Raw genomic sequence first — 13,695 nt, forward strand, 5'->3', positions numbered from 1 at the left:
ACCTCTAGTACGGTAGCGAGTGCGTGGAACCGTCAGCAGGTTCTGATCCACAGACCTCAGAGCACGCACAGGGGTATAACGCTGAATCAGGTCACTAATATAGGGTGGAGCCTGGCCATGTAAAGCTCTGAAAACTAAAACCAAAATTTTAAAATTTATCCTATAAGATACTGGTAGCCAATGAAGTTCTTTTAGGATTGGTGATATGTGAGACCTCCTATTAGTACGTGTTAAAATTCTGGCTGCAGAGTTTTGTACTAATTGCAGTCGAGAGAGCTCCTTCTGGTTTAGGCATAAAAATAAACTATTACAATAGTCTAACCGCGACGACACAAAGGCGTGAATGATTAGCTCCAAATCATTTCTTGAAACTATATTTCTAAGTTTTGAGATTTTCCTTAATTGAAAGAAGCAGTTTCTCGTCAGCTGCTTGCAGTGCTGCACTAACGACATGTCTTTGTCCAGGACAACTCCCAAATTTCTAAGACTTTGCTTAGCAGACTGGCCTAAATCACCCAAGTATTGTTTAATTCCTGGAATTGCATCCTCAGGGGCAATGATTAATGTTTCTGTTTTGTCTGCATTTAGCTGCAGGGAGTTTTCACTTAGCCATTTTTTAATTTCCACAAGACAATGGAGCAAGGAGTTTAACTTCCAAATCTCTGACGGCTTGAAGCAGCAGTAAAGTTGGATATCATCAGCAAATAGATGAAAAGAAACATCATTGAACCTTTGTATGATCTTTCCCAAAGGGATCAAATACAACAAAAATAAAACGGGGCCCAGAACAGAGCCTTGAGGCACTCCACAAAGCAAGTCTGCAGACTCAGACCTTATTTGGTTTGCTGTAACACTAAAACTACGCCCAGATAAATATGAGGTGAACCACTGCAGAACTGACCCTGACAGCCCTACTTGATCCCTTAATCTTTCCAGCAAAACCTGATGGTCGACGGTGTCAAAGGCGGAAGACAGATCCAAGAGAACTAGAACTAGAAAAAGAGAACTAGTATCCTCAGCAGTTTAAAAGTGAGTTTTCCATTATTAGCTGCATAGTCTGAATCTGTTTTGATTAGGGCTGGGCACGTTAACGTGTGAATTAATTAACACCGACAATTATTTTATCTCAAGTTAACGCAGTTTTTATTACTATTATTAGCTTGAAAGTCAGTTGCTCACTGACTCTGAATAAAGTCAAACCCTGGGTCACAGGAGGGGCGGGATGTTTATCAGCCTGAAAATCAGTCTCCCCAAACAAGCAGTGGAGGGAGGCTTCGGCAGGCTACGCTGGATGCGGCGTGTGGGAGATAAACAAAAGCGATCAAACGCCACACCGATCGCTACACACTGCATGCTGGTTAGTGTTGGAGATGATGTCGGTCTTAGGAACGTTCTTAAAATCACAGCGTAGTCTCTCGGCCCCGCGGGGTCGCTCTTTGCTCCGGTGATCAGAAAGGGAGACGAGCGACCCCTTACTATGGATAGTAACCATGGCAACGGCTTCTGTGCGCTACACAGCTTCCGCCTATTTAACTTAAGTTAAAATTATTGGCTACATAACTTTATCTGATGCACCCATGTGCTCGACCACTTCCCCTCACTCTAACAGGGAAACTTGCTGCTGAACACAGACGGTTTCTGCTGCTCCCTGAGAAAAGAAAAATGTTTCTGCTGATACCTGTTACTGGACTCTGATGGTAACTTGCTTTAACAAGCTAGATAAAAGGTAATTCCCTGGCAGCGGCAAACAGCTTTGGTTTCATATTTGATTTGATCACATTAATGTTTAAGTTGAGATTTACAAGAAATATTTTATTGCTACTGTGGAAAGGGAATACTGCTGGTAAAAAGCACCTTAGTGTTTGCAAACCACATGTTAATGCACTTTTGTGTATATAGCAGTACATTTAAAGTGCGCAGTACACTACATTAGAATTCATTATTTAATTTTGTGCATAACAATGTGATTAATCACAATTAAAATTTTAATCGTTGCCCAGCACTAGTTTTGATATTCATTAAATTAATTTTGAATTTCATTAAATACAAAATGAGCAACATTTCACATAAATAGCCTATCATGGTCCGCGTTGCCACGTGTTCATATTTCTAGCTCCACCCGATTAAAATTGAGGCTCTGCCTTTATTTACCCGTTGCCATGGTGAATCGTAGTATCGGAGCTCCATTGATGAGGCTTTTTTTCATCCCCACGCGCGCTTCCATCAGGCTCAGCATACTCAGAGTTGACGGAACTTATTCTGATCTGCTGTTTAGGTTTAAGCTCAGAGTTTGTTAAACCTGCTTTCTGAAACGGGGCCCTGAGGACCAAATCATGTGATGGACGCTGTGTGAGATTGTTTGGTTTTACTTTTCAAGCCTAATGTTGCAAGCTAATAATACGTTGCTATTTTCTTCCCTGTCTGAAGGAAAGAACGTGAAGCGCTCCATACATGGGATGGGTCAGATTATGTCCACCATGGTCCTCAACAGGAAGCAGTCCATGTTTGCAGGTTCAGGGGCCAGAGCAGCAGGTCTTGTGCTTGATGGACAGAGAGCGAGTAAAGATAGTATCGACAACATGGACCTGACAGTGATGGACACCAAGCTAAAGATACTGGAGATATTACAGGTAAGTGAAACCATAAAAAATTTATTATATAAAATGTATCAAATGCAATCCAGCTGTGTACTTTGTGATGCTTTTAATGTTACAGTTTTTCTCAATTGCTTAAACACATTTCCTGAAATGATGCCTCTTTTTCTCAAAACTCAAATCCACAACTTCTCACCCAATTCCCCAAACATCCTATTTTCAGGTCAAAATGAAGCTTTCCACTCAAACTCATTCAGTCTTGTTAAAACTTTGCCCTCAGACATGACACACACTGCAACACAGTCTGACACACTGGTGAGAGAAATTCAAAACAATAGTACAAAAACTGGTTATTAGTTTTTCTTCTACTCTTCCTCCTTCTTCACCTCCTACTCCTCTCCATACTGCTCTTCCTCCACCTCTTCTTCCTCTTCCTCCTCTTAGGTGTCCTCTACCTCTTTTTTTCAGATTTCTCCGAATCCATTATTCCAAAACTGGAGTGACTATGGCCCTATTTTCTATCTATCGAAGCTTCTGATTGGTGTGTTATCAATTATGACCGTTTGTGTTTCCACCTGGGTAGCTGTGTGCTGATTGAGTGAACAATATTGAATGTTAGTGCTTTCTCGATGACCACATGGTGTAGGCAGTGAGAAATGTAGGGATTTGTGTGCAGAGTTTAGAGAAAAGGGTGTGCTTTTTGAAAAATGGAGTTTGAATTTGAAATTTTAGTTCAAAAGCCTGCTTATAGTGTTCAACTAACTGAGAAAAACTGTACGTTTTTTTTACAGTACACAATAATATACATATAAATATTAAAAAAAATTCAAAGGTGTAAATTACACCTTTGAATTCCGTCTGCATGGTTTCACTTTAAGACCCAGAGGTTGCCGCTTGATTGAGATTAGAGAAAAAAAACATTTGACAACCACTCGTCACGTCACTACAGCTTTGGATTGGAAAACGATGCGCGCCATGAGCTGCAAAACAACTGCAGGATGTTGCGTTTCAATTTTTATTTTTTTAAATAGGCTACTAATGTTGATCGGGCCAGTGAGTTGCTATTTCGACTGTCCCGACGTTACTTTTTACCACCGTTATTGGCGAGCCCCGCTATATTTAGATCATATCACAGGATATTACTGGCAACGTACATAACTTGATACTGATAAATCTGAACATTAATACGCTAAAGTTCAGCTAGTGAGAAGACTAACTCTGGGTAACACATGCTATCTAACTACTGTGGGAGATTAAGGCCTCAGACCGGGCCGGAGGCCTAAAGGGCCCTCACTCTCACACTTCATTCTCTTGGATGTAACTGTAACTTAGACTTAGATGAACTGTTGTCCTCTCAATAAATGGTATTGTTTTAAATGAGACACATATTCCAGTAAAGTTCAAATGGAGTTTAGTGATAATTTCAAACAAATACATCAAATAGTTGTGTATCCGAGCTTGGCCCCGGGAGCAGTCCGGGCCCAGCTCAATATAAAGTCCTGTCTCGCTATGGTAGGACCCTCCACATCCACACATAATCAATTTTAAAACAATAATGTAATCTGCCATAAAACACTTCTAAAGAAATTAGACTGAAATGTGACACTGATCAATAAGACATCATCTTGATGTTAGCAAGAAGTGTATAAGTGCATAAGACAAAAGAGAGTTAACATCAACACAAGCACAGGTTTGTGTGCTGTGTAATGTATCACATGATGACCTTCACAGCCTTCAGAGTGGAAGTTTTCTTGCAAAGGCCCTTTGTATTCATGTGTCTAGTCTTGTATGTTATCAGGCCTGAGTGCAGTTGCTAGCAACAATTTGTTAAAATCCATAAAGGCGTCATTGTCCCTCAGTCAGATATGCTATTCATTCTAAATTATGCCTCTGATACGGCCTGCTAGCAACACTGTTCGACTGGCCGGGTGTGTGTGTTGTTGCAAAATGTGAAGGCTGCAGCCTGAGCGCAACGAGGCTGAGCAAGAAGGCTGCACCCTAAAAGTTCATTGTACTTGACCATTAAAAATCTGGAACATTAGCATCTTAAACATGTTAACCGTTACCCCAGTGTTTAGTAGTTATCCAGCTAGTCGTATGGAATATTCAGACATCATTCTAAAGCTAAATGCTTAATAAAATATCTTCAACACCATATTGAGATTAGCTAATGAACCAATGTTAGTTAGGGAGCCCACTAGCAAAATACCTTTAGCTCACAAGCAAGAGGTTATGGTAATTTGCTAAATCAGCTTTTTACCACCAGGCGCAAAAACATTGCACACATCATCAACCTGTAGGTGGTGTTAGGGCCTGGATATACTTGCTTTTAACTACACGTTTGCGTAAGCTGCCACGTGTATCCCGCATTGATAAAAAGCAAGTATATCCAGAGCTTTACAAGGAAGGTCAACGCGTTTGGGCTTGGACCTCCCACATACGAAGGCGCATATCAAAAACCTTATATCCACCTATGCAGGGGATCGAACTGAATCTCCTGGTATAGGCCACTCCCATTTCCGTCAAGACTTTTTTTCCCAGCAAAATCGCGAAAACTGGAAAACCTATTTTAATTAACTCTTCCCGAAGCTGGAAGTCCCACTGGCACCAAACGTGGCACAGACCATCTCTGGATGAAGCTGATAAAAGTTAGTAGTCCCCAGGTTGATTCGCCAAAAGCTGTTCCAATTATAAGCAAACAAAACACCAAAACACAAAAAACAGGAAGTCATTAGGTTAGTGTGTCTGAACTTGGGGGCCTTATGCGGGCTGTATGAAATTTGGTGTCAATTGACCACTAGGTGGCACTGTTCATTGATATCAAATGACTCTCATAGACATACATTAATTTTATATCTCCATAACCACAGTCCCTTTAATATTAAACTTGTTTCTTCACCTTGGGCCGCAGACAACGCATGCGACATTTGATGCAATTCGGACAATTGGCGGCGCTGTTATTGCAAACTGCAAAGCAATGTAATTCGAATACATAGGATTCATCACTCGTCATCCGTGGAGCGGGCTGGCGTGGCCTTCGCAGGGCAAGGGCCGCGGCTGGCGTCGGGTGGCTTGGACCCCTATCACCCCTAACTGCTTGCAGTTCTTGTTCACCTTGTTACCATGCCAGCTACTCGGTTGAGGAATGCAACAAAACATTTTTGAGGCTTTATACGTTACATGTTATCGTGATAGCTGTAATTTCTTCCTTTCAAATAATAATAAATAATAATATGTTTAGACTGAGAAAGAATTCACTATCTGTTGAGACAACGTAGCCCGATCCCTGACCTGACAATCATGAACACTCTGATACTGCAACATGGATTTATTTTATTGGGAAAAGTTGCAGCTTTAACTCAACCTAACTCTCCTCTTCATCAGTTCATCCTGAATGTTCGTTTGGACTACCGCCTCTCCTTCCTGCTGTCTGTGTTTAAGAAGGAGTTTGTGGATGTTTATCCCATGGCTGACGCTGACGCCACCACTAATTTGGAGCATGCAGGTACAAACACGATGGGAACACTCTTTCAGTCTCTTCTTTCACTCACAGTTCAATTGTTTTTTAACTTAACGCGTGCCAAAAATTACAACTTGCTGCTGAATTTAGTTCCTTTCCTTTGTTGAGTATGTGTTTTGAGTATAAAACAATTTATACATTTATCCATTTCCACTTTTCCACATATCCGCCACGTATTACTGTAAGACTGTACAATTTATTGTATGTAAAGATAACTTTGTAGCTCATGAAAATATCTTTTTCTTATTTAATTTGTGACATTTTAAATTTGTTGTTCTTTTTTGTATGTTAACTGTATTGTCTATACTCTTTTATTGCGTTTTAACTAGATATTGTGTATACTGTTCAGCTGTCTTTGTCTGTTTATTTGTTTGCATTTTAATGTTTTATGCTGCTGAATAATGAAATGGAACTTATCTTTTGTACAGGTGCAACTCAGAAATTTTGAATATTGTGGAAAACTTAATTTTCTTCTGTACTTTAATCCAAAAAGTGAAACGTTCTTAAATTATAGATTCGTTTAACATAAAGTGAAATATTTCAGGCCTTTTTTTGTTTTAATCTCAATGATAATGGCTTACAGCTCATGGAAACCAAGACTCCAGTATCTCAAAATGTATTAGAATTTTAGAAAAAAGAAAGCTTTAATCAGCTAATTAACTCAAAACACCTGCAAAGGTTTGGTTCTGGTGCTCACAGTGAACGTTTCCCTGATATTCAAATTTTCTGAGATGAACCTGTATGTGTGTGTGATCTACCTCAGCACACATCCTGCAGTGTAGTAAATGTGTGTGTTGTTACTTCTCCCAATGCTTCCAGACGTCCCAGTCAACATGCAAACAGGTAGAAAGAACCTAAGAAAACTCGAGACAGTGTTTACACCACATGTTTTTCCCCCTTTGAATTTAATGTGCGGTGACCCTTGGACACCCATCCAAGTGATTCACATGTGCTTCCTGTGTTTGTAAAAAAGTAACCTATTTGTGTGTGAATGTGAATAATCTGCAAATGTAATCCTGTTGTTTAATAGCAAGTGTGTTTGTCCCTCTTCAGCCACCATCAACCTGCAGCACATAGGAGAGCAGGCAGAGGCCATGTTTGGTGTCGGGTATGTGATGCTGTACATGTACACGATGCATATATAGGACATCAGAATGTACATATTTATTCACAAGGTTTATTCATAAAACCTGCATCACATTTGAACAATATTAGCTTGGTGGGACATTTAAAAAGCTGATATATATATTGATATACATATATAGATATCAAATATTGTGTGTGTGTATAAATATATATTCACAGGAAGGGGAACAGTATCCTGGAGGTGGATGATGAAGGCGGCCGGATGTTCCTGCGGGTGCTGATCCACCTCACCATGCACGACTACGCGCCTCTTGTGTCTGGAGCTCTGCAGCTGCTCTTCAGACACTTCAGCCAGAGACAGGAAGTGCTGCACACATTTAAACAGGTACACACACACACACACACACACACAGAATTAAAAGTGTTCACAGTCTTAGGGTGGAAAATGACTTTCAACCAGAAGCCAAAATAAAATACATTTTCCTTAAAATCTTATCTTCAAACTCACATACTTCCCAGTAAATTAAGGAAAGTGAAGGAATAGCAGAGAGCATCTATGTCAGGGGTGGGCAAACTTTTTGATTATTGGCCATACACAGACAAATATACAGTAAGTCACTGTCAGAAAAGGGGCTTGTGCTCAGGTAGGAAAACATGTTTAAGGCCCAACTGCAGACACTTGACCAACTGGATGAATTTAACAGATTTATTACCAACAAAGGGGGTCAAAACTCACAGGTGGAACAGTCCAAACATGTCCAAAATGGAGCAGTCCAGCAAAACAATTTAATTCTACAAGTAAAGCAAATGTCCAAAGTCCATCGACAAAAGAAAATACAAATATCCAGAAAACCAGGCAAGTGAAAATGTATAAATCCAGAAAAATACTGGTATCGCTCAAAACCAAAGGTACAGGCAGATGCAGACGACACGACCACATAAGACGACAAAGACTGAAAGGAAAATGAGGACCATAAATGCTGACACCAAATGAGCCGGGAACAGACAGGTGAAACAGGCATAATCTCAACTAACAGGAAACTAGAACTGGCCACGGATGTTAACAAAATAAAACAGGAAACAGCCAGACTTAAACCAAACCCTGACAGTCAATTTCAGCATTCACTGTTTAATCAACTGTGTTAAATGTTTTCAACCACTAGTAATCCATCATTGTAGGTCAAGTAGTGTTGCCTCTAGGATGTGCAATGTACGTTCTGTATAAATTCTTAGAAATAAACTCAAGCCATATTGTTGTGTTGTTCTTTTTTTTAAAGCACCAAATAAAAATCAGGCGGTGAACTGCAGTTGGTCTGTGGGCCGTAGTTTGGCCAACCCATGCTCTATGTACACTAATTGAAAGTAACACAATTATACCTTCCACAAAACCTTCTCACAGATGTGTCATATAATAAACTTAATATTACATATGCCAATTGAGAAGCTGTAACTATAAAACTGACCTAGTGGCCGACCATCATCAAAATTATCCATTAATTGTTATATTTGAGATTCCTTGTGTCTGGCAGACAGCGCACCAAACCTCATTAACAAAAGTAATGCTTTTATTCTTCTCACTTCTGTCTCCTCGTTGATATGTTTTATCATTGTAGTGACATATTTCTTGCCGTCATGAGAAACTGACTTTTCAGTTTATACTGACAAAGATATATTTTTATGGATGGCAGTGTTTTTTATGGACTCTTTAAACTGCAGCCTAACTACACTCAGTATATTACTGTAGATGTCATTATCATGCACTGCCTAGGGACTGTGTCTTGGGTTGCTGACTCATCAGTGTCCCAGTGTTCACTGAATAAATAACCTAATCAGTAGCAGAAAACAGGTCACTTCATAATCATTCACTATCTATTGAACAGAAAAGTAATTTATTACACACCCCTCCATGGAGGACTACTACAAATACACAGCTGTGCATTATGGGAAGTGCTGTTTGTATTGTATTGAGGTAGGCTGTGAGTTATGAAGCCTTGATAGCTCAGTTAGTAGAGCATCAGACTTCCTGTCCCCGTCCAGGTGACTAGTTTATTGTGCCTGCTATCGTCATCGTTCATGGATGGAAAAATGGTGCATATGGACAGAACTTGCAGACATTCCGGAAACATTCATGTCAAAAGTACCAGAAGAACAACAACTTCTGCCCCTAAGCTGTCATTTTCTAACCATAACAGTTTAGCTGCACCACAAAAACAGGCTGCCTGGAAGTTGGCAGTAATTCTTTTTAAGGGTCTTTTTGTCAGAATAAACATTTTGAGCCATGAGAGATGATGTGCTTTTACTGGTGGTGAGATCACATGGAGGTGAAGTAAATACTATACAGTTCTTGTATACAAACTTCCAAGAAATGTACACTATCCACCTGGTTCTTGATGTCCATCCATCCATCCATCAACCACTTATCCTGCGTACAGGGTCGCAGGGGGCTGGAGCCAATCCCAGCTGACATTGGTACACCCTGGACAGGCCACCAGTCCATCGCCACACATAGACAAACAACCACTCATGGTCACACCCAAGGGCAATTTAGGGTCACCAATTAACCTAGTCTGCATGTCTTTGGATGGTGGGAACACCCGGAGAGAATCGGACACAGGGAGAACATAAAAACTCCGCACAGAAAGGCCGGGGCAACCGTGACCTTCTTACTGTGAGAAGAAGAACTGTGACAGTGCTAACCACTGCACCACAGTGCCGCCGATTCTTGATGTATTATCATATAAATTGGGATTTTGACGTAACCTGATGATGTCCTCGAGAGGGCTATTTTCTTGAAGCCTGGGTAGCTCAGTCGGTAGAGCATCAGACTTTTAATCTGAGGGTCCAGGGTTCAAGTCCCTGTTCAGGCGACTAGTTTATTGTGCCTGTTGTTGTCGTCATTCATGGATGGAAGTATGATGCATTAGGACTGTTTACTTTACCCTAGTCATTAGGACACTTTCATCCACATATTTGTGCCTCTGCTGGTCAGATCATAAATCTGATTGCATGCCGTTGGGGTTTTCCCAGGCTACGTGCAAATCAGGGTCGACCCTATCCTTGTGAGAAGAATTTGGTTATGGACCTTAAGATCACTGTTAACTGTCAAAAGTGCCAGAAGAACAACAAGTTCTGCTCTTAAGTAGTTTATTCTATCATTCATGGACGGAAGAATTGTGTATTTTGGATAAAACAGACTTATTAAGGGGAAAGTCTAATTTAATCTTAGGATCCAGGGTTCAACTTCCTGTTTACGTGATAGACTTCTTTTGCAATCTGCCTACGGCATCAATTTGACGCAGAAGTACAAATTGTCCTTAACAGGACATTTTGTGTTGGTGTAGTTTCGGGTCAATATGACTACCACCGATGTAGGGTTAAGGTTTGATAGCATTTGATCTAAATCAGTTATCAAAATCAGCGAATCTAATCTGAATGATTTTGAATAGTATAAGAGGAAATGCAGAAACAGATTGACTTACCAACCCATTATGTGCAGGGTACTAGGGCTGTCCCCGACTAGGGATTTACATAGTCGAATCAGAATCAAGTCTTGCCATGGTGGCTCCACTTTAATCTTGAGAAGTTGCAGAGCTGCAGTTTCTATTCATTCAATTTACACTGTACATTCCCAGCTAAAGTGAGGCTTTTTGAAGACCCTTTTCTCTCTCTCTCTCTCTCTCTCTCTCTCGCCTGTCAGTCACCTGTGTTGTGCAGAGTTGCGTGCATTCTGTGCTGCTCACAACTGCATGCACGTTTGTTGCGGGTCTATTTCAAGTAGCCGGCTATTTAAAAACGATATAATGTTCTTTGTGTGGTTCATCAACGGTAATAAATTATCTGCAAGTCCTGCGAGGTGCGGAAAACTCGGCACAACACCAGTGAAGCTGGAGCTCCGTCTCTTCAGTAAGTGTTCCCCTGCTGCCTCTGCACACACACATACACGCTACGCCAACACATGCGCACTGATGACCCAGGGTTAGGGTTACAATTTAGGATTTATTCACGCACTTTAAAAACATTTATTAAAAGCAGGGCACTCGTTAATCCTCCAGATGTTTCTCTGTGCATCCGCAGGTCCAGTTGCTCATCTCAGCCAATGATGTGGAGAACTACAAGCTGATAAAGACGGATCTGGATCGCCTCCGAACGCTGGTGGAGAAATCTGAATTGTGGGTGGAGAAGAAGAGCACAGGTGGAGGAGATGGGCAGAAAGACAAGAAGGAGAGTAGAGAGGTGAGGAGCAAAAAACATGATTATTTTTGCCTGTTATGCCTATTATATATATAATTATATAATTATATATATAATAGGCATAATATTAAAAAGGTAAAACACTTTTGAGGCCACTGAAGGAGCACATGTGAATATGTAAAATTCCCAACATCTGGCTTAATAATATCCTGTATTACAGGTTTTCACAATTGCTAAGACACATTTATTGAAACCTTCACCCATATTCTCAAAACTTTAAACACAAAACACAGTCTTTAAACAACATTCACTAAACCCCTGACTCTTCTGGCAAAATCAAACACTTGCTTCAAAACCATTGGATCTGTGCTGAAAAATCAAACAATGCTTTCAAAACATAAACACAGCCAGTCAATATGCAAAACATTACAGAGCATTCTTTAGACATTACATCAAAATATTGAGAACACAGCGCCCAGGGAAGAAAAATTGTTTTTGCGTAGAGGAAACACATTTTCCAATTTAAAAAGTATAGTAATCACAAGTTAGTACAGTAAATATATAGTATACTGTAAATACTGTAAAGGCCCATTTATACTCCTGCGTAGGGTCTACGTGCGTACCTATGCCGTAGGCTACGCACGTAGCCATGCATTTATACTTGTGCGTAGGTGTGTCCGTCATTCTGCAATTACACCCCCAAACGCTAGTCGGCAGTAGCGCTACAGCAACTTTTGCTGCAAAGCAGGCTAACTTCCGGTTTAGCACTCCACTAACGTCAATGGCGGTAAAATTGTATATGTGCGGCTGTTGTTGCCTTTTCTAATGTTACCGACAGAATGGACCACATTCTGATAGTGAAACGAGTCATTTCGCTCGGGTTGCGACGGTCAAATATTTTTATTCACTGTTACAGCCGCCGTTTTGGCCGCTAGTAAATGTTACTTCAGAGAGCGAGGTGCTTCCGGTCGGCTCGGAGGCATTGCGAGGCTACCCAGCCGACCAATCACAGAGCTTACGGTCCCCGTCGACTCGACGTGTAGTTAAATTTTTGAGGAGGTGCACGTCAGGCGACGGCGTAGCCTCTGCGTAGCCCCGTAGCCTACGTCGTCACCTATGCCATCGATTCGACACAGAAGTATAAATTACACTTGTATAAAGTAACACAGTATTGGATATCTGTATTTTCAAATACAGTAAGCAACAAAGAAAACTATAAATGGAAAGCACATTACACTCAAAAAGCAAAGGAAAAAAACCTTTGGAAGTGCTGGATGATGCCTTAATGTAACAACACTCCTCACATATCTCACCACAGGCCAAATACATTGTCTGTAAGAGATTTTCCGTAGTAAATGAGTTTCGGTCATAGACCTTCCACCATCAGGCAGAGAAAAATTCTTCTGTTGGATTGAAGTAGCCTAAGGGCTGTAGGATGAAGGTAAGCATTTATGAATCACTGGTTGCTGGTTTACACTGAACCACTTGCTTAGTGGGACGCCACAGTGAAAGTTGACATTGTCCCGTAGACAGGAAGTACTGCCGGCCGATGATCCTGCTGCTCACGTTCAAGCACAAAAATTCAAGGACAACCCAGAAAAGTAAGACATGTTCAGTGTTATATAGCCCCAAGGTCAAATGACAGTAAAGAACCTGTCGCTTCCATACTTAAAGCTTGGTCAAAGTGTGACATTGCCAATACGCTGGCCAGTGACGTGACCACATTTTGGTTTGATCACATGATTAGAAACAAGTGTGCAGAATTCTGAGTTGTTGTGTGTAAACAATGACAGCTGTGTTGTAGTTGTGTTTACTTTTGCCGCATGTATTTACCATTTTGCAACACAAGTGCCTCACAGTGCAAAATGTGTTTTAATGAGTGAGAATGTGTTTAGAGTTTTGCAAGAAAAGTGGATGAGATTTGCAAACAGTGTCTTAACGACCTGAACTTGTTTAAGGTTTTGCCAAAAGAATGACTGATTCGACAAATGGATGTAGGCCACTGAGCATTTGGTTCAGAGAATGGGGTTTAGTGTTTTAGCAATTGTGAAAAACTGTAAGGCAGCTAAATATAAAATAAATAAACAAATGCAAATAAACCTTTACAAACCTTCATCAAGGTGTCAAACAACAAAACTAACTCGAGAATTCTCTGTTTTAGTTTTCTGTTCACAATGATGTTCATGTGAGTCACTGCTGGCATATATCATATCACCTGCAATGTTATTGGTCAAGGTAAAGTTATTCTTTTGTTTTGACACCCTAATGAATACTTGTGGAGGCTGACATGTGTTGGCATCTTAG

At 40.6% G+C, this 13,695-nt stretch overlaps 1 protein-coding gene and 1 non-coding gene across 8 annotated transcripts in view; both read left to right on the top strand.

The window, feature by feature from the left end:
* Positions 1–13,695, top strand: part of itpr3 (inositol 1,4,5-trisphosphate receptor, type 3) — a 155,683-nt gene that overhangs the window by 104,370 nt on the left and 37,618 nt on the right. For all 7 annotated transcript variants that reach the window (XR_005444780.1, XM_038721803.1, XM_038721804.1 and 4 more), the window contains exons 23-27: positions 2,428–2,630; positions 5,979–6,099; positions 7,168–7,222; positions 7,420–7,585; positions 11,275–11,433. Coding sequence is in view for 6 of the 7 variants with exons in the window: in XM_038721803.1 (XP_038577731.1) it covers positions 2,428–2,630; positions 5,979–6,099; positions 7,168–7,222; positions 7,420–7,585; positions 11,275–11,433 (704 nt within the window). In the remaining variant the exon portion in view is untranslated. The remainder of the gene's footprint in view (positions 1–2,427; positions 2,631–5,978; positions 6,100–7,167; positions 7,223–7,419; positions 7,586–11,274; positions 11,434–13,695) is intronic.
* On the top strand, positions 9,995–10,067 carry trnak-uuu. The gene has a single exon. It is a non-coding gene; the product is annotated as a tRNA-Lys (tRNA).

Source organism: Micropterus salmoides, unplaced genomic scaffold, assembly GCF_014851395.1.
Source record: "Micropterus salmoides isolate LMB-PRFRI ecotype aquatic unplaced genomic scaffold, ASM1485139v1 Ms_hic_scaffold_16, whole genome shotgun sequence".
Taxonomy (NCBI): domain Eukaryota; kingdom Metazoa; phylum Chordata; class Actinopteri; order Centrarchiformes; family Centrarchidae; genus Micropterus; species Micropterus salmoides.